The 19,028-nt window shown below is 38.3% G+C and overlaps 1 protein-coding gene across 1 annotated transcript in view; it reads left to right on the forward strand.

The window, feature by feature from the left end:
* LOC124721530 (protein purity of essence) overlaps positions 1-19,028 on the forward strand; it is a 482,247-nt gene that overhangs the window by 97,590 nt on the left and 365,629 nt on the right. Inside the window, exons 8-11 of the mRNA XM_047246550.1 lie at positions 4,840-4,988; positions 7,316-7,559; positions 10,968-11,166; positions 15,707-15,882. Of these exons, the coding sequence (XP_047102506.1) occupies positions 4,840-4,988; positions 7,316-7,559; positions 10,968-11,166; positions 15,707-15,882 (768 nt within the window). The remainder of the gene's footprint in view (positions 1-4,839; positions 4,989-7,315; positions 7,560-10,967; positions 11,167-15,706; positions 15,883-19,028) is intronic.

A 19,028-nucleotide genomic window follows, 5' to 3' on the forward strand; every position in this document is an offset into this window, starting at 1 on the left:
GCCCACACCCAGAGCTCCAGATTGACTTTTTTTGAAAAGTATGTGGCCCACTCATAGAGAATGTAGTGCATAACACACCATAAGACAGGATTACAGCACACAGTTGCAGCAGGATGAGCAGCCATAATAGAAAACCCATCCAAGGTTTGTTGCCATTCCATGTCTATGTGGAAGCAGGAGATTTCCAGCCACTGGAACCATCGTGACGTCCGTTCCAGAAGACTGAACCGTAGTCTGACTAGTGCTACCAGCATTTGTGGTCCATCATTAAAGTGAACTTTGTCCTGAAAAGGTAAATGTGGAACTGTTTAATGGGAAACACAATTGCCAAAGCTGCTTCTTCAACCTGCAAGTAGTTTTTTTGAGTGGATGTTAGTGTCTTTGACACATAGGCAATTGGTTGCTCACTACTATCATCATTCCTATGCACTAACACTGCATGGATGCAATACATAGAGGCTTCCGTGACTAGAACCATTGGACATGATAGTGAGAAAGGGTGTAAAGTGTGGTGCTGAATGTAGAATATGCTTCAGCTGCATAAAAGCATGCTTACAGGCAGCTGTCCACTCGTACTTGGAACACCTTTCTTCCACATTTGGTTTCCCGGATGCTTGATATGGATCACTTGTGGAAGGAACTTAAAATAATAATTTACCTTCCCCAAAAAAGCTTGCCTCTTCTTTAAGTTTTGGGGGCAGGGTAGAGAGTTAACAGCTGTGACATTGTGGTCAATAGGATGGATCCCTTCTTTGTTGTGCAGGGGCCCAAGATACTCCTCTGGCTACTGATAAAACTGGTATTTGTGTAAATGACACATTGGGTCAGCATCATATGCTGTCGCAAATAGGGTGCAAAGGCTTCGCAGGTGGTCCTGACATTTAATGTTCGTGACAGTAAGTCATCAAGAAAGTTCAAGCTGGTAAGGATGGGGTTAATTGTTCCAGGTATCTACGAAAAATTACTGGAGCAGAAGAGATGCCAAAAGGCAAGCACTTTTATTTGTATAAGCCGCAGGTAGTGTTGGTAACCATGATGCATTGTGACTCTTCATTGAGCAGGATCTGCAAATATGCATCGGCAAGGTCTGTCGTAGAAAAATATGCGCCTCCAACAAGCTCTGTGAGGTAGCATTCAGGATGTTGTATAGGGTAGGTTTCCACTTATGCCAGTGTGTTGGTGATTGGTCTGAAGCAGGCCTGGAAAAGAGAGGCTTGCGAGCCATTCTCCTCCAGTGAGTGCTTCCCTGTTCAACTCTACTCGCACAGCTTACGGTTCACTTATTTATCAGCAATCAAGTGGCGCAGCCTCTCTTAGACTATTTCCTCAATGCATAGGCTCTCACACCTTCACTCACTGTCAGATTTTGTAGAGGCATTGCTGTTTTGGTAGTCAACTTGCTCTTGATGTTTATTCAGATTTACTCACCTTAACATTGTCCTATTGCTCAGGTTGTTAGTTTGGTTATTACTGTGGTTATTATTCTGGTTTTGTTTCCGGCTCTTATTGTGTTTTCTGTGACAAGAATTTAGGAAAGAAAGAATTCTGAAAAATATTTTCAGTGGGAGATTTTATTGTACACTATTCCTTTGAACAACCTCAATACTTAATATGTAAAAAATGCTGTAGTCAAAACAAAGGTAGTAATCTTGCTCAGTGTTTCTCTTGACTCCCTGAAGCAACACACAGACGTTACACCCATAACGACCAATGTACTTTAGTGGTTAAGAAGAAAGGGAGTTTATCTGCATCATATGCAGTATGCTTAAAGTTAGCAAATGGTCAGAAATGCTTCAGTGACAGAATGAATGTCCAGTAGAAATGGCAAAATCATTTGGTTATGATGATGCCGCTAAACATTTTAAAACAGCAGATTTGTTTATGAATATTAATGGATTCTAGTGTAAACTAATGTAGAAAGTCAAATTCTTGATATGGGACACAGCATAAACAATTTAGTTGCAAAGTCTCTGTATCAGGCTTTGTGTGTGGATGAGAGTACTCATTGAACAGATTTCAGCCAACTACCAATTTTTATGTGTTGTTATGGACGACTTTTCTATATATGAAGAGTTTTTCACTTTGGTTCACTGCTTAGAACAGCAGGTTTGGGTACTTTTAATGTAGTTAAAACTGGGTTTACAAAATTGGTGGTTTTAAAAAATGCCCTGTAATTTGTACCAATGGTGCACCAGTTTCATGGGTAGGATAAACGACTACATTGGTCAGTTAAGGTAAAATGAGATTAACTGTTTAACTTTCTGTTGCGACAAAAAGTGTCCACAGTGAAAGAGGTAATGAAAACTAAAATTATAATACATGCAGGAAATTGATTAAAATCTCACCGAAAATTGAAACAATTTTAAGGAAGAAGTTGAGGCAGAATACACACACACACACACACACACACACACACACACACTTCTTCAGTCTGAAATTCATGTGTTGAGTGCAGGAAAATGTTTGTTGTTTCCTGCTCTTAGAAAAGAACTTTTGAAGTCTGAATAAAGAAGTAAAACCTGGAATTTGAAGATAAGCTGAAGGACTCACTTTTCTAAAATCAGAATTAGGATTTCTGACAGATTTTACAGCTCATTTAACTAATTTTAATTTACATTTGCAAGGAAAGGAAAACATTATTTCTTACATGCTTATAGACATTGAAGGATTCCCATGTGATTCCCCCCCCCCCCCCCCCCCCCCTCTCCAATAAAGTACATTAAATCAGCTCAGTATAATGCAGTGATGAATGACTTGTTGGAGCTTCAGCTTCATTCCGCTAAAACCCAAATTAATGTTATAGACCATGTTGACACCAAGTTAAATAAATCTACCTAAATATTTAAATATATCATTAACGTATGTACAAGTGTTTGAGACAAATAGAACTATAAGTCTCAAAGTTTTAGCAATTAATATCTTACGAAGTTTGCGTGTAGGAAGTAGCTAAGGCTTACGATCCACGATGACTGACATTCTCCCCTGAAATTGGCCGGTGTGGCTGTTGCAGGCTGTGACAGCACCACACCAGTGGAGTTGGTGGGGGAAGCACTCGCTGGAGAGGAATACTTCACGACCATGCTTTGGCAGGACTGGTTTAAAGTGTCTGCATAGCTGGGGCAAGCCATTTGGTTTTGTTACTACTATCAGGGGCAGGACTTAAGTGCTGGATTTAACAAGTTTAATCACCCCAGACTTTTGAAGGCTATAGTTGATGCTTAATGGCCATCTGTAAGGAGACTGGAATAGGTTGTACCTGGCACAAACATGGCATAGTGTCTGAATGCAAGGAGATATGAACCTGCAGATCTATGGCAAACTCAGGCCAGGTATGAATAGATATGCAAAAGTGGCACAAAAATCATAGTTCTTGGAAGGGAACTGTGTCAGAGATAACCTGAACCTCATCAATAATGGAGAATCCAAACAACGAGAAGGCATTCAAACCCCAGCTGTTGCTGGCTGAGTGCTTATTGGCATCAAACAGTGGGACCAGCTGTAGGACCTTCTAGTGGATGGCAGTGATTTTGAATTGACTCCGGAGGAGAATCGAACTGTCACTATATGCGACCAACATATGGGAAGGTGGGTGGGGCTAGCTCTGGGGACTCTAGACAGGCGTACAGCTGTTGGTAGGTTCACCATGGAAATGGTTAGCTCCCATGTCCACATGGAAATGGATATCTTGGTTCGCATTTGAGAGGTATCAAAAGAAAATTTTGCTGAGAAAACTGAGAAATATGAGATAGAATTGTTGGCCAGTACTTACCTTCAGGAGGATAAATGTTTAATACTTCTGGCAGATGCAAATAAAAGTGATGACATTATCTTAGCTTTTGGAACTACTTTGTTTCTTCCTCAGAGAGGTGAGATTGATGGGGTGGGAAAGGTTAGAAAGGAAAGGCAAGTCACTCAGACCCCAGGACAAGAGGTATTATCCACCTGTAGTCCTCACTCAGTCAGTCTCTATCGATCAAATTCAGCAGTTTATTAATTAAGAGTACTGTGATATTATGTGATATATCCCTGATTTCCTGAATTTCAAAACCACAGGTCTCTTATTATATTCCATTTCAAACATTATGTTCCTGGAGAACAAAGATTTGTAAGTTTGTAAATAACATAGAACATAATATGCCATGATGTTGTCAAAGATGAAATAATTTATCTAGTAACCTTTGCGCCAAAGAAACCTGAATGAATGCAATTATGAAATGAAATGGATGGATGGATTTGGGGGGGGGGGGGGGAGGGGGGGTAGCATTGTGTAGAGAGATTAGAATAATGTAAATGGTATAATTTTATGGTGGTAGCAGAAGCTGTTACAAAGTACATGGACATAACTGGAGCATGTTCATGGCAAAAATGAGTATTTTACTCTCAAGGAGGAAAGCATTGCTACTTTGTGGGAATCGGTTATCAACATCCATGTTACACCAGTTAATGCTTAAAAATGTGAGGGACCCTTGTAATTGACCCAATTGTTGGCCTGAAACATGATCTGTGAGCAAGGACAAGAATGATGCAGTGAAAATTCAAGACTACGAAAATTAGATTCTTCCAAGCAGGGAGATAACATTGAAAATACAAAGAGAGAGAGAGAGAGAGAGAGAGAGAGAGAGAGAGAGAGAGAGAGAGAGAGAACTAGTCTCATGAAGACTACTGCTTATTTTCATAGTAGATTGATTGCATTTTCCCCAAATTTCTGAAGTTAAACATCTTGAATTGGTGATATTGAAGAATGTAATCTTCACACAGCAGTGAATATGATTGGCTTGTCCTGTTGCTCAGGATCCTTTTAACAGGAATAATTTATTTGTCTAATTTTACATGTTGCAGATACCAAGTAATCATGCCATGATAGGTATTATGGTCCTGCTAACAGGACTTCACCATCAGCTACATGTCTCAAACAATTTCCCACTTCCTAAAGAAGAAAGAGGGAAGTCACCCAGAAAAGCAGCTGAAAAAATGAACTTGACTAAACTGTAAGTAGGCCTAAGTTGTAAAAGTTGTAGCTGTAGTTAAAATGGATAAAGGAACATTATCTTTAAGGTCACTGGTCATAATTGTAGTAGTTCATAGATGTGTTTGATCATGTGTGTAACCTAAAGAATATGGTGAAATTTTTTCGTCTCACATTGGGTACCTATGTTGATGGTAACTTGATACTGTTCAGTAGGGAAGTCTCTCAGTAGAATGTTGAAGTGATACAGATACTGTGTTCAGGGAAAGACACTCGTGACTCGTGTTTCTGGAACTATAAACAGTGAAGTAATGAAATTTTGATGAACATGTTACTGTGTGAAAAAACTATATCAAGGTTGGCAAACTTCCATCATTGTTCATAAATTTACTGGAAAGTTCTGGTAGTCTGTAAATATCTTAGGAGTAAAGGAGATCACTCATCAAATAGCAGAGGTGTAGAGTCATCAACATGCTTACATAAGAGATGAGCAAAACTTGCTAGTCCTCAGAAGTAGATCGTTTCTCAAGTTAGAGGCACGTGCCCCCCCCCCCCCCCCCCTCCCCCCCTACACACCATACAAAGCCTATCTTGGATTTATTTCCGAAAACAGCAACTCCTTTCTCTTTTGTGTCTGCCAGTCAATGACTATTCGGCTAGTGGTCTCCTTTACTCCTAAATTATTTGCAACATTAAGGACTTAATCACTAACTTAAACCTCTCAGTAATGTCTTTGGTATTTGAATGTTGACATAAAGTGGCTGTCTTGAATTTGTGCTGCAAACTCTTTTGGCCTTTTAGAGCTCCTGGTGTGTAAATAATTTGCACCAACAAGTGAAGGTGTTATAACACATGTTACACACTCAGTGGAGGTGTAATAGCATGTGTATAGTTGCATACTCCAGTCCATAAAATTGTGTGAATGTTTGTCGGTGCTCAGCTATTGCACCGTTTTTGTATCCACTTGTCTTATGGTAGACATTTTAACAGATATATTTTACCATCATACAACAGTTTTACAGCTCCACTTAAACAGTGCACAGGAATATTAAAATTTTTGTGGAAGATTAAATTTTTTTGAGGTGTAATTTCTGTACCAATATTTCAGTTGGGAACAGTTGAGCCATTGTCAAGGCAGTTGTTTAAATCAAAATGAAATGCAAGCAAACTGTTATGTACTGTAACCAGCATATTTCTTGTTTCTCTAAGATTAACATTGTGTTTCACTCTAGTGTAATTTTCCAGTGTATCTGAAAATTTGATCTGACACACACAGCTCAAATACTCTGTTGCAGGGGTTGATATTGATTTAACCTTGTCCCATGTGTGTTTGAAGGCTGGGAACTATTACTAATGAACTGAAGCAATAAAGGAGTGGTCAACTTTACCAGACCTGGCATTAAGTAATATTTATAATCTTTATTAATGTAGAGGAAACTTAATAAGCTCTATAATAATCAGTTTACATACTGTGTTCTTACTTAATAAACTGCTGGTTGACTGGCTAGGTCATTACATAGTATGGTTGGAACACTAAAGGGCAGCAGATGTGAGTGAAGTGTTTGGTTGCAGTAAATACATTTCTGACTGGACTTCCTTTCTTGTGCACTTCTGTGTGGCATTAATGTGTGAATTTGCCAGGTAAATCGTTGTTTTCACTAAAATTGGAAGTAAAAACCATGAAGAATGTGTAATGTTTTCTCTACATCTATATGAAAATGGCATAAAAACAAAGATGATGTAACTTAACAAAAGAAAGCGTTGGTATGTTGATAGAGACACTAACACACACACACACACACACACACACACACACACACACACACACACACACACGTCTGCTTGTGTCTGTATATGTGTAGATGGATATGTGTGTGTGTGTGTGTGTGTGTGTGTGTGTGTGTGTGTGTGTGTGTGTGTGCGTGCGAGTGTACACCTGTCCCTTTATCCCTATAGGGTAAGTCTTTCCGCTCCCGGGATTGGAATGACTCCTTACCCTCTCCCTTAAAACCCACATCCTTTCGTCTTTCCCTCTCCTTCCCTCTTTTCTGATGAAGCAACCATGGGTTGCGAAAGCCTGAATTTGTGTGTGTGTGTGTGTGTGTGTGTGTGTGTGTGTGTGTGTGTGTGTCTCTATCTCTATCAACATACCAACACTTTCGTTTGGTAAGTTACATCATCTTTGTTTTTAGATATATTTTTCCTACGTGGAATGTTGGAATATTTCTCTCTCTCTCTCTCTCTCTCTCTCTCTCTCTCTCTCTCTCTATATATATATATATATATATATATATATATACACACAACAGTTATTTTGGGATCTGAATTGTTTTCTCCTTTCTGTTCCAGACAACAAGGTTTCAATGTACTGTCTGTGGCTGTAACAAGTTCATTGTTGAAATTCATGAAGTCACTAATGAGTGATATGATGACAGAGTGCTTGTCTTTGGAGGATGACACTGGATCTGATCAGCAACCAGCAAATCTAAATATTATGGGAAATTACACAGCATTGCAAAGAGTCCTTCGTCTCCTGTGTGGCGTTCCTGTTGCCCAGTTATTACTTAACTTGGCAACTGTTAGTTACAGAAAGGTAAAATAAGTTTTAAACATTTTTGGAAGGTTACTGTCAACAGCCGTTAAGTAATGTATAAAATGTATATTTGAACCAACAGCTGTTTTTATTTTACACCCAAACATCTACCAGTTTCGGTCTTCGACCATCTTCATGGATGAAGGGTTAAAATGGTTTAAGCCACCGTATTGCATTGGTCATTACTTACAATGTGTAGTGTATGCCATGAATGTAAATATATGACACAGGACTTTAAAAGCAAACATATACATTCTAAATGTATACAATGCAGTGTCGTATCGCTCGTGTGCTGACTATGATACCACATTCAAACATGCTTAAATATTGATAACCTTCCATTGTGGCAGCAGTAAGCAACCTAACAACTGCACCAGACACTTGTTGTCTTATATAGGTGTTGCCAACCACAGTGCCGTGTTTTGCCTGTTTACATATCTCTGTATTTGAATATGCATGCCTATACCAGTTTCTTCGATGCTTCAGTGTATATATTTATCCTCCCAAATTGGTATATATAATAACTACAACATTTCCAGCATGTCACCATTAAGTCCCTTCCTTTTAACAATTGCAAAAATGTGAAATAGTACTGAAATGTTCCAAATATATATTTTGTGTGTACCATGAGTGTCCAATTAAGAATGAAATTTGACAACTATTTGTAGACATTTTTTGACAAAAATGGATCAGAATTATGAATGAATTGGGCCTCATGCTGATATGTTTTGAGGAGTGCCATGCATATTTAATCAGATTTTGGAAATGAGGAGAAGAAAACTTTTCTACTAGTGATTGCAACTTGAGAACATTGTCACGGTGGTGGACTGGAAACTGCAATGATATGCCCATACTAATTTTCTCTGTGAATGTTCTTTAAAATGCTTTCCGTTGATGGAAAAATTCTCTCAGTTCATTTATCATATGAGCTTGGATCTGAAGTCTCTCTACCTCCTAGTCAGGATGAGCTTGAAATGCAGCAATTAATGATTCAGAACTTGTATAACTTGACAAGGGTGTAGGAGGAGGATGGCTTGTGTCCACGAAATGGAAGAGATGTGTGACACATTAAAAGTATTTTTCATCTTCAATTTTCCTGGTTTTGATGGGTTTACCCAAAGTACATCAGTGAAGAACATTGATATTTTCTCACGTAGTCGAAAATTTCCTTTCAGTTCTTGAAGGCAAAAATATATGCACAGATAGCAATGAACCAACCACACTGATTATGGACATCATGTGTGGATGTGTGAGTGCAACTGTGGACTGTGCAGTCACTGCTGTATAGTTTCTCCCTTCAGTGAAAACATCCTTTGAGCTCCCATTCCTTTTTCAAAATTAGACTTAGGTGCAATGTAAATGCAAGATTCTGGAACCCTAAAAATGTTCTACTGTGAGTTTGTAATAAAATCATTGACCACTTTAGTTACAGTCACTTCATTTTTGGTCTGTCTCTCAATAAAATTTTGTAATTTTTCCTGACACAATTTTATGCCATCATTTTGAAGTGTCCAGTTCCACTATCAGAAGCCGTAAATTCTTTTGTACCTATGTTGTTAGCAATATCTGGAATGTAGTCGCGCCTGATGGTATTGCTGAATCTTACTGACCACCCTAGAAGCTTCTTCCTCTGTGTCATGCACCTATGGAATAATCAGAGGCCTACAATTTTCCACCTCATAATGCTGGTCCAGAAATCTGTGACCGAGTCTTAGAATCAGTAGATCTACTGGTTGAAGTCTTCTAGTTAGATCTACATCAAAGGACTTCAATCACCTCTGCAAATTGCAAGCTCTGCTTGCACCTTGCAAGCAAGGCTGGCAGGCTTCATCTGTTCCACCAGCCACGTAGTGGACCTGATGATGGCCACAGAACCTAAGCAACAGGAGTCATTGGTGCCGACATGGGCCACAACTTGAAGATGATTACACATTGCGCACTTGGTTGCTGCAGGCAGGGCCGCCGCCTCATCTCGGGATGCATCCCCTCTGCAGACATATCAAGCTCACATTGCACCTCTTTCTAGCTCTGTCCTCTGTTCCCCTAAGGGGCTCCGTAAGGTGCCTAGCATTGTAACTCCCCCTGTTTGCCTGCCTGGACCCTGCTGATGGAGCAATCCTTTGTCCACTCTTAGGGCAAATGCATGAGGGCAGATGGGCAGTCTCCACATTCACCCTCCACCTCTAGTACTGCGAACGAGTTGCACACTGCCAGTGACCTTGACTTGAGCACTGGTCCCTTCAGTTGGATATGCTCTAAGGTGCCTCAGCAGCAGAACTCGTGGCTGAACTGAGTGACGCTTGTGGTGCATTTTGCAGTGCGTCAGTATCTCTGCCACCACTACACCCCAAGGCAGCAGCCTGCAGATGGCTGAGCATGGCCAACAGCATCTTCACCTGTTAATGTTTCAATGTTGATTGAACGAAATGAAGTAAACTTTTTGTTCTTGTGTGTGCCATTTTTATCGTCATACATGCTGTGTATTAAGGACAAGTTTTTGTTAATGGCTGCCCTGTACAAGGGATGCACAGCTTATTCTCTCTGTACGCCCTATCACCTTGTAACAGTCAGTTTGGTATGAGCTCTCTTCCTCTGCTCCTTGCACTTCCATATTGCAGCTCCAGAATGAATGTTTTAAAAAATCTTAACCCTTTGACAAGGGTATGCAGTAGGTGAAGGCACTGCAGGTACAGAATTTAGGCATGGCGCATTTCAGCTACTGTGGCAGTCCACCACACTCATAGCGTTAAACAAACCCTGCATTTTGATTCTCTTAACAACTCAGTTGTGTGACTAATGAAAAACTTTAAACAAACGAAAGGAGAAATCTCTTTGGGATCATTTTATGATTTTTTTTTCTCCTTTACAGTAAGCAGAAGAAAGTAAACATGTACATTATAATAACAGTTGCAGTATGCTATTACATATACAATACTGGTGACACAAGAAAGAGAAAATGTTGTTAAACAGAGGGTGGACAAATAAATATTATGATTTAAAAATATGTTATTAGTGTTAACAAAGAATGTAATAGCAGGGCAAATAATGACAAATTAAGGAAATTGCTAAAGCAGTTCCAAATGAAATCAAATGTAATAGGGAAAAGAGAGTGAGGAAAGGGGTGGACAGAAAGGGGAGGGGAAGAAGGAAGACCATGGTTTAAGAAGGTGGAGAGGGTCCAGTAAGGTTGTGAAAATGAAATTAAGGAAAATGCATTACTTAGTCGGGAGTGGAGGAAAGTAGAATATAACATGGGGTTCAGGGTATGTGAAGGAAGAATGATGTTGAGGGAGAGGAAATTAAGTGTGCTGAGCCAGGGCTATAAGGGAAGGGCTGAAAGAGTTACGTTAACATGTCTCATTTGAGTGTAATTTATATGTTTTGTAACACTCTGGTTTTCTTTTTAAGGCATGTGCTTTGAAGAGAGTTACATCTGTTGCAAACCAGGAGGAATTTGTACCTGTGGACGCATCTACAGATTATGATGATGATTTTTCTGCGGAGAGTGGTGAGCAGCCACAAGCCGACAGATCTAATGAAGAATCATCTCAGAGAGATGAAACAAACAGGGAGGACACTCAGCATGATAACCGTCGTGGAGAAGAAGGTATTTTCATGAAACGTGATAAAAATTTAAATCTGTACAATTTAAGATATTTATATTTTTGCTTAGGGGATTCAGATTAATGCTTTTTATTTCATCATTTTGTGGACTTAAGCAGCGAAATTTTATTTGGATAGTTGCCATGCTGGCTTTATTACCCTACAGATATACAGTATAGCTTAGCAAGAATTCAAAAGGTTGTCATTTTTAAGTACAGATAAAAATACCAGTTTGTATTGTGATTTAAAGAAAATATCAAAAATGTGTTATTTGACAAATGCAACAGGATGACCATACAGGAAACTAAAGACGATTCCTTGAATAATGTCTTTTGTTGCACAAAAAAAAAAACTGAAAAAAAATAGTTTCTTGCTTTTGGCCAATACAATGTACTGAGAGGTGGTGTTGCTACATCTGGTTGATATTGCAGAAACTGACTAAACTGGTGAAAAATAGTTCATTACGGTATCAAGTTCTTGCACAGCTACAGAAAAACTTCTTGCAGGTGAATCCTCCTTTTCATCATCATTGTCGACACCTGTGCCATAATATATTTTATCTGGTCCGTATACAAAAGAATTCAAATCTCACTTTTATCTATCTTGCATATGGAAGTCAAACTCCCATTATGAGAAACAGTCCTACACATTGTCTCCTTTGCTAAAATATCTGTGATGAGTTTCCATTCTGTACAGAAATCTACTTCAACTGCAAATAGTTTTATACCAAATCCAGAATTTACAAAACAGCTCAATGCTGTCTGTTCAGTCTCAACATAGTGTGTAGCCTGTAAAATGCTCATTTTCTTGACTGTCTTTCTCTCAAAGTATGAAATTCTGTGTTATGCAGCAATCAAAATTGCTTTCACAGATTGGAATACCCTCCTGATGTGCAGGTGACTTGGGCTGTTATGATAGCACGAAAAACACAAAATTAATGTTCATGATAAATGAGATTGCCTTGTGGTGTAGAGTCATAAAAACAGTGTTTTTTGCTCTGCTCCATTCTTGTCACCTAAACTGTTGGGCAGTCTTCCAAAAATGTCTGCAGTCATCTGTACATTACATTACAGCTCGAGTGAAAGGTAGTGTTTACGTAGTCTTATAGCATCTGATTGTACAGTTTCCCATTCTTTATTAATGGCCACAACTTTTAATTTCTGTCAATAGCATCACTTTTTCTCTGCGCATTTTGCCTCCTTCACATATTTCCTATTTGAAAAGAATAGATTTCTGAGAGAAACAAACTGTAAAAAACCCCAGTGAAACAAAATGTTTGTATCATCAGTAGCAAAATATTGTTCTTCCAGTATTCCACAGCGTCACGTTTTCTACGTAAATCTGACTTTTTTTGAACTGATCTACCCTTTCATTCAGTGGTCTTAATCTTCAGTTGCGAACTGGAACATGGTTTCTTGCACCTTTTCCTGCAATAAATTGCCACCTGTAGAAATGTTTCACTCCCTGTTTTGTGGAACCTGTTTAGGAGAATGGAAATCTCTGAGTGATGACTCACAAACATTTTTAGTTTTCAGAATGTTGAATTTCAGTATTTGTAAATGCATTTCAGTAGACTGCATAAAAAAAGGTGATGACAATTTGCACTTCTCTGCAATGGTAGTGAGTTTAAAATCATAACTGTCCTCAACATCAGGAATCTATATGTGCAGAACAGTACATTTTCTTCATTTACTGACATTATTATATCTCAGGTGCTGCATGACTGAACATTTTAATGAACAATAGACTGTGATAATTGTTTCATTTGTACCATAAAATTGTTTGATACTGCTGGACATTATTTTACTTTAATTTTTCTTATATCTGCTGCATTTCAGAAAATGATTCCCATTTCCAAAAGAATTTTTTGATACATTATGGTGAGTTAAATATTGTACTTCATGTGTGAGCTGTTGCTTCATTATTGAAAATTCATTGTAATATAAGCAAGTGAAAATTTATAGTTACTGATGCCCTACAGATTTGCACCCTCGGAAATGTGTAAGAAATTTTACTTTACAGTATCTTTAGAACAAAAAGCAATAATTTTTTGCATTTTTGGGTTAGAATGAAGTTTCCACGATGATGCAGTGCAGCAGTTCACACACAGCAAGAATTAAATTTAAATTGTGGCTTAATGAAAAATACATTTGAAATTTTGATTGTCTCCTGAAACACATTGTACATGAATTAAATAAAAATTACGACTCGCTGAAGCAAGTCTTTTTGATATTAAAAATGAAACTGTTGTTTCTAATAGCAGATTTCAATAAACAGAATGTATTGCAGTCACACGATTATTTTTCAAGGCAACATCTGTGATATTAGATTATGTGGTTACATCACACAGTACATTCAGGCGTAAGCAGCAGGTTTTGTGTGTGTTTTTGCATTCTGATTGTGTAAAAAAAAGAAATCAATTTTCGCCATTGTTACTTGGGATTGTGTGGAAAAAAAAAAAAAATTTTCGCCATTGTTACTTGGTCTCGTCTCTCTCTCTCTCTCTCTCTCTCTCTCTCTCTCTCTATATATATATATATATATATATATATATATATATATATATATATATATATATATATATATATATATATATCTCCACACTTAGTTCTTTGTTCCAACAGAAGGATGTTGATGAGTTTTGAAGTATCTCCAAACAGCATTTATGCTGTACAAATATGCATATTTCATGTTCAAACCTTAATGTGCAGTTACCTGCAAAAACAAATAATTCATACCCTGATGATTGTGCAACTGTTTAATGTGGTCTTATTAATTCACAAAGACTGATTTGGTCACTCTACTCCAGTTGAACTCACTGGGATGGAGTATGAAAATATTGACCAAAACACCTATGACCTACCTTTCACCTGAAAGAATAAACTTCAGATACTGCCATTTGCTTTGAATATGACCTGTTCAAAAATGTAAAAGGAAACCCTTCCAGCCGTGTTAGGAATTTTGAAAAATTTGGCTTTAATTTCTAAATTGTTTCATATTTATTTCTTAAAAGCAAAATTTCTCACCAAAGTCGTGTTTGTTAGAAACAAGTTTATGAATATTGTTCGTATGGCAGTAACACACAGACTGAAGGAACCAGTTGTCAAATCTGGGAATTTATTGAAAATACATTTGTTCATTTGGAGTTTTACGATAGTTGAGAATACCGTGAACTTTGGAACATGATAGATTTTTCATAATAGCACGTGTTAACATTTAAATAATTGTCTGCTGACCGAATTGAGCTGTAGTGTTAGTTGGCTCTGAGGAAGGACATTGTACAAAAACTTGACTGTACATGAACTATCACTAATCCTTCTGTTGTTTGTATTCCACTCAGAATTTTGGAAAGTTGCCAATGATCCATGTTTAAAATGCTCCTTTATCTGTAACTTAAGCTTCAAGGGTAAATATTTCTGGTCCTGTGCTGAGATACTACACACATACATTGCCTTTGTTTCTTGGTATTATTGAGCTAATCCCACTGCAAGTTTTCCCATATCATATTAGTCACACTTAAGCAAAGTAGACATGACTTGGGACGACGATCATCCCACTCCTCCTCCCCCACTATCTTGAGTGTTCCATTGTTATAGTTTGCCCACTTACCTTTGGGTTGTTCTTTGTTTTCCTTTCCTAGATTATTTGTTCTCTTCCTTTTTCACGTTGTTTGTGTTTAATTTTTCCTTCTAGTTTTCTTACAGGATTTTAGTTTTTTGTTGTCCTTAACTATATGATTCTTCTTGCCTTGTTTGATTTATTTGTCCATCTTTGCCTGATCTACTCTTCTGTAGTCATGCTCTTCTACCCTTTTCTCAACTGCTTGTCTACCGTTTCTGCCATTCCTTAAGCTCTAGAGGTTCAACTGTTGTTCTTCCCAATGCTGATTTTCCTTCCCATACCTTCATTTAACATTATGTTCATGTTGTTTTCCCTCTCATAGCACTCAATGTAGATGCCAACTTTCATAGTCAGTCTCCTGTTTTCCTGCACTCACTGTTTACCATGCATCTGCCAGGCAGTTGACAGAATGTTCGTGTGATCGTCATGTTCCAGAATTTTCCTTTAATGTTACTTAAGATAACTAGACTCATTAAGTCATGATACTGGCACAACTGTGTGGGGATTTTTTTATGAAGACTCTTAGTAGTGTAATTTGATCATCTTTCACCAAAACCATTTGTGACCTAATAAACATGCATCAAAACTGCTGTGGTGGTTTCTGATGAATATTAGCAAGTAAAAGCTGTGGAGCTCAAGATGATGAACATCAATTTCTTCTCCATCTATTGTTATTCCTCTATGGTCATGCCATTTTCCTTGTAGATACTTTGCTGGTAAACTAGATGTATAAAAACCTCATAGATGTTTCTATGTATGCAGTGGTGAATGAATAATTGTGTTGGATGAAATCTGAAGCCTATTTGCTGAGGATGATTGATATTAGTATGAAAATATTTAATTTAGAGTTTTAGCTGGGTCAGCCAAAAGAGCCATGGTTTCACTTTTCTTTTACTCTTCCTTCGTTTGCTGTTATTTTCCAGATGAAGACAGTGAACCTATATTGGGTCTTTGGCTTGAGGAAACCTTGGCCCCTGAATCTTCAGTTGCTGCTTTGTCAGAAAGCAGTAGAGAGAAACAAGATGGACCAGGTGCAACTGGTACAGGAGGGACAGGTGGCCCATGTCACACACACATTCCATCAAAGGGACCTGATGCTGTAAGTGACTTCTAATGCCAAAAAATATAACTGATATTATTTGTTGGATTGTTGGCTCATTGATTTAAGCATGAAACTACAAATCCAAAGGTTCAGTATACAATATTGGTTGAGCTAGTTCACAGTCGAAGGAAGACAGGTCCTTCCCACCTCTAATAGGACTGTGCTAAGTAAAACTATAGTGATGTTGCAGACATTGTAGGATACAAAATTGGGAGTATGTTTAATAATCATGTGCTCCTATGATATGGACTAGTGGGTAGTACATATATTTAAACCTTACTTACACAAGTGGCAGCTAAGGTAAAGTAATGCGAATTCATTACTATTTCTTGATATTATAGTAGCAATTTAATATGCAACAAAATATTCTCTCTCTTATGTTTACTGTAAGTAGTTGGTTCCTCAGTCACATCTGTTTTGTGATGTTTCTTATATTTCTCACTGCAATTAGCCCAACCACAAGTAGAGTTTTAGCTAAGATAGTTCTTATTAGTGTTCATTGCTTTATGAGTACAAGGATTTGTGAAAAGTTTTACCTTAGCGTTTTCTCTTTCTTGTATTTGGTAATATTACACCTGATTATGGGCATATGTTAGCCTGAAACTGGTCTTGATACTGAAAAAATAAAAACTTTTTACAGCTGAAGTGATTTGTTTTCAAATTCACTAAAATGCTCAGTTGTGGATGTCCATTCAACAGGATTAACCTGTGACTACAGATGTGAAACTACAGACGCAGAGTCAAATTGACTCCGTATATTCTGTGTGTCTTTTACTCCTTACTATCACAACTTTTCTTTATTTTATGTATTATTAGAAGAGTTAAGAAGACTTAGGGAAGGAAGTTACCACATTTGGTAAATCAAAGCCTATTTAACACCAAAATATTCCTAAGGCATAAAAACTGTTGCTAGTGTTATAAAAATATGCAGTTATCAGAGAGGAACTTCACATAATGAATCATTCATTCCTTAGAAAGCAGTAAGCATTCTTTGTCACTATATCAGGTATAAATAATGAAAAATAATACTCTGTTAGAAAAAAAATGTTATATCAGATACAATCGTGACACACAGGTGATTAGCACTGTCCACAGATTAGATGATTATAACATTTTCGTGTTGTATGTGTTTCCCTTTTTAGTTTCTTGGGACATATCGTGCAATATTTTTTAGTTCCATCTTATCTCCAGCTGATACTGTTTGCTCCTCTTCTTGATGAAGAATCTTCATGATTGATGATCTCACATCATCGTGAATATGAGGTTTAGTGGTTAAAAGATATTTTGTTGTGTTTAAATAATTAAAATCTTTCCCTAAGGAAATAAATTAAGCATGAGTCTTTACAGTTTTTTGTTATGCAATCAAAGATGTGGAGTTAAACTGACTCTGTAAAATACCAAGTGATCAAAAAGTCAGTATAAATTTGAAAACTTAATAAACCATGGAATAATGTAGATAAAGAGGTAAAAATTGACACACATGCTTGGAATGACATGGAGTTTTATTAGAGGGAAAAAAAACACACAAAATGTCCGAAAGATGGTGCTGGACAGCAAAATGTCAGTGACTGCGCATGACAATCGTATATAAAAGAAGCGGTAATGAGAGAGAAAATCAGATGCGCCAGCAGTCACAGCATGTTGACGTTACCTGAAAAGGCGCTTTTAGTGAAGCTGTATTATCAGAATGGGGAATGTGCTAGTTCAGCGTTATGATCCTATCGCCATACGAAGGGGATTCGAATGGGTAAAGGTCTGTTGACAGATGCAGCTGTGGCGAGAATGATCTCGAAGTTCGAAGCCACGGGTTGTTTAGACGATAGACCCTGTAGTGGCCGACCGAGCACAAGGCGTAATGCTGCTGAGACAGTTCAAATGGCTCTGAGCACTATGGGACTCAACTGCTGAGGTCATTAGTCCCCTAGAACTTAGAACTAGTTAAACCTAACTAATCTAAGGACATCACAAACATCCATGCCTGAGGCAGGATTCAAACCTGCGACCGTAGCGGTCTTACGGTTCCAGACTGCAGCGCCTCTAACTGCATGGCCACTTCGGCCGGCGCTGAGACAGTTCAGGAAGAAATGGAGACTGTAGCGGGTTCGTATATGCACGGGGAAGTCAGCGCTCGTGCAGTCACACATCCCACCGGCATTCCATACACTACTGTTTGGTTGGCACTGAGGCGCACCCTCCGATGCTATCTGTACAAAATCCATCAGCATCATGAACTGTTACCTGGCGATTTAGTGAAGCGGAGGGCATTTGCGGTGTGTGGGCGTTTCAAAAGATGGCGGAAGATGACGATTGGTTGAGTAACGTGTTGTGGACCAACGAAGCTCATTACACGCTCCGAGGGTCTGTCAACGCCCACAACTGCAGAATTTGGGCTATCGAAAATCCTAGAACTGTCGTGGAAACTGCATTGCATGACGAGAAAGTCACGGTATGGGTTGGATTTACCACATCTATTGTTATCAGGCCACTTTTCTTCGAGGAAATGCGTGATTCTGGTTTTGTAACTGCTACCATGACGGATGAGAGGTATGCCAATATGTTACAGAATTGCATCATCCCCAGCCTGGCTGATAAACGCCTTCTGGAACGTACGGTATTTATGCAGGATGGCGCACCACCCCATATTGCTAGACGCATGAAAGATCTCTTGGGCGCGTCGCTTGGTGATGATCGTGTGCTCAGCCGCCACTTTCATCATGCTTGGCCTGCCAGGTCCCTAGACCTACGTCCATGCGATTATTGGCTTTGGGGTTACCTGAAGTCGCAAGTGTATCGTGATCGACCGACATCTCTAGGGATGCTGAAAGACAACATCCAATGACAATGCCTCACGATAAATCTGGACATGCTTTACAGTGCTGTTCACAACATTATTTCTAGACTACAGCTATTGTTGAGGAATGATGGTGGACATATTGAGCATTTCCTGTAAAGATCATCATCTTTGCTTTGTCTTGCTTTTTTATGCTAATTATTGCTATTCTGATCAGATGAAGCGCCATCTGTCGGGCATTTTTTGAACTTTTGTATTTTTTTGGTTCTAATAAAACCCCATGTCATTCCAAGCATGTGTGTCAATTTGTACCTCTCTCTCTACATTATTCAGTTTTTAAATTTATACTGAC

Source organism: Schistocerca piceifrons, chromosome X, assembly GCF_021461385.2.
Source record: "Schistocerca piceifrons isolate TAMUIC-IGC-003096 chromosome X, iqSchPice1.1, whole genome shotgun sequence".
In the NCBI taxonomy this organism is placed as follows: domain Eukaryota; kingdom Metazoa; phylum Arthropoda; class Insecta; order Orthoptera; family Acrididae; genus Schistocerca; species Schistocerca piceifrons.